The 2113-nt window shown below is 44.2% G+C and overlaps 1 protein-coding gene across 1 annotated transcript in view; it reads right to left on the reverse strand.

Annotated features, from left to right (window-relative positions):
- Positions 1-451: 451 nt before the first annotated feature.
- Positions 452-2113, reverse strand: part of adamts17 (ADAM metallopeptidase with thrombospondin type 1 motif, 17) — a gene marked incomplete at its 5' end in the record, with an annotated part of 191996 nt that continues 190334 nt past the window's right edge. Inside the window, 2 exons of the mRNA XM_079243203.1 lie at positions 452-581; positions 671-842. Coding sequence (XP_079099329.1) covers positions 574-581; positions 671-842 — 180 coding nt within the window. The 3' untranslated portion in view covers positions 452-573. The remainder of the gene's footprint in view (positions 582-670; positions 843-2113) is intronic.

Raw genomic sequence — 2113 nt, forward strand, 5'->3', positions numbered from 1 at the left:
TTAAGAACAACAATCTGAAATGCATAAAAACTAAATATATATAAAATAAGAGAATTCAAAGCTGAACTGAAAAGGTGTTGAAAACATCTCCAGTCTCTGCAGCCCTGAAGTCCTCCGGCAGGCTGGTCCATTAAACCGGAACCAGGTCTTGTCAGACGTTTTGGTACCAGAAGACCACAGGGTGGGAAAGAGCTGTCCCTGTTCAGGATGAAGGGTCTGATGATGAGGAGGACATGAAGGTTTTGAACATCCATAAAACGTCCTTCTGGAACTTTTCTACATGTTTGCTAAAGTACTTTGTTCATAAAATGAATAAAATATTGAAGCATAATAATACTTTAAGTCCCCAGACGGGAAGTGTTAAACATTAGCTAAAAGCCGTATACATCATGTCCGGGTTTACTGCTCGAGGCAGAATCACGTCCTGCGTTGGTCCCGGTGGACATGAAGGCAGTCGGACAGGGACATCATCACTCATCACCAGTCGTCGATGAGGTGGTGAAACTTTCTTCTATCCACCACCGTATGGACTAGCTCCAGAGCAGAGATCAGGCACCATCCAGACGCCCGACATCAGGCGCCTGCTTGTGGAATGATTTTTTATGGGATTATATCAGAGTAAGTTGACGACGACGATGATGGTGGTGGTGGTGTGTATGTGCCGTCTCACCTAGCCTCGCTGAGGTTATGGTGTTTACTCTGTTGGTGCAGATCCCGCTGTGGCAGGTCCGGTAGATTGCCGGTTTCAGCATCAGTGGACAGTTGTCCCCATGACGACCGCTTACGCTATGCATGCACTGGACCACTCGTGACTGCAGTCCTTTCCCACAGGAGGATGAACACTGAAACAGATGACAGGAGAGATCTCACCACTCAGCCAGTTAGGTAGTGGTGTGCATCTCTATGGTACCATCCATCCATCCATCCATGGACGCTTGGCCAACATAACATCAAGGGCAAGAAGGAGGCACCATGGAAGAGGAGGTTAGAAACCAAGATCCAGGCAACTCGAAGGGAAGTTAGTGAACTGTCAGAACTCCAGAAGGGCACAGCCATGAAGAGGAAGCCAGGAAGGTACAGCCAGATGTCCATACCCGAGGCCCTGGAAACTGCCAAACAAAGTGTCGTGGAAATGTTATGTTCTGATTTAGATTGTCATATATTTCATAGTCCTAGCGTATATTCATTTCTGATTATGGTTTTTTGGGCTTTCTGAAAAGGTCATGATGAACTTAAGAACTTAAGCTTAGTTACACAGTGTCTGCTTATTACCCTTTACAGACATAGCAATGTGTAGAAAGTGTTATGATGTGGTGGTTTCTGTTTTGATGTGGTGGTTTCATTCAGTGCCTTAGTTTCTAGTTTCCTGTTTTATTTTGTAGTTTTTCCTGTTTAGTTCTCTTGGTTCTTGTTTAGCTTCATTGATTTTTCTGTTCATTGGTTTCACCTGGGTTCATTGGTTTCACCTGTGTCTCGTTTTGTTCCAGTGTATTTATACCCCTCTGTTTCAGTTGTGTTTGTTGAATCATTTTGTTGCCTTACATGGTTGTTAGGCTCCCTGAGTACCTCTGTTAATTAAACCTTCTGGAATCTACACCTCCCTGCTTTCTCATCTCTGCGTTTGGGTCCACATCTCCACTCCATCATAAGAGAAAGCCTGACATGTCTGCATTCAGACATCTGGGATCTGATTAGTTAGAACACTCTCTTCCTTGAAGAGGGTTGCAGATAACAGATATTTCTTCTTTAGAGTAACATAGATCAGGGCAGACGATTGACGCCCTTATGCGAGGGTAAAAGGCTGGTTCAGCCTGGAACTCAGGTAGAGCATTCCAGACTCCGGCCATGTCGGACCTCTGGACTGTCTCTCCAAATTGCAATTTGTATTATTCTGTACTTTATTTTCTGTTCAATAAACTTTGTAATCTTTTTCACTTCAGAACCAGACTCCTCATCATTGACAGACTTTTTTCCACAACAAAAGACTTGGAGTCTTTTGCATTGGCTGCACGACTGAAGAGATACACAAGAGAAGCTGAAGCCAGAGGAATAAAGTGGCTCTTCTCAACTAACCCAGCTAAAGTGTACTCCCAGTGGCAGGGTAATACTACAC

The sequence above is a fragment of the Telmatherina bonti genome (assembly GCF_933228915.1).
Source record: "Telmatherina bonti genome assembly, chromosome: 1".
NCBI lineage: Eukaryota > Metazoa > Chordata > Actinopteri > Atheriniformes > Telmatherinidae > Telmatherina > Telmatherina bonti.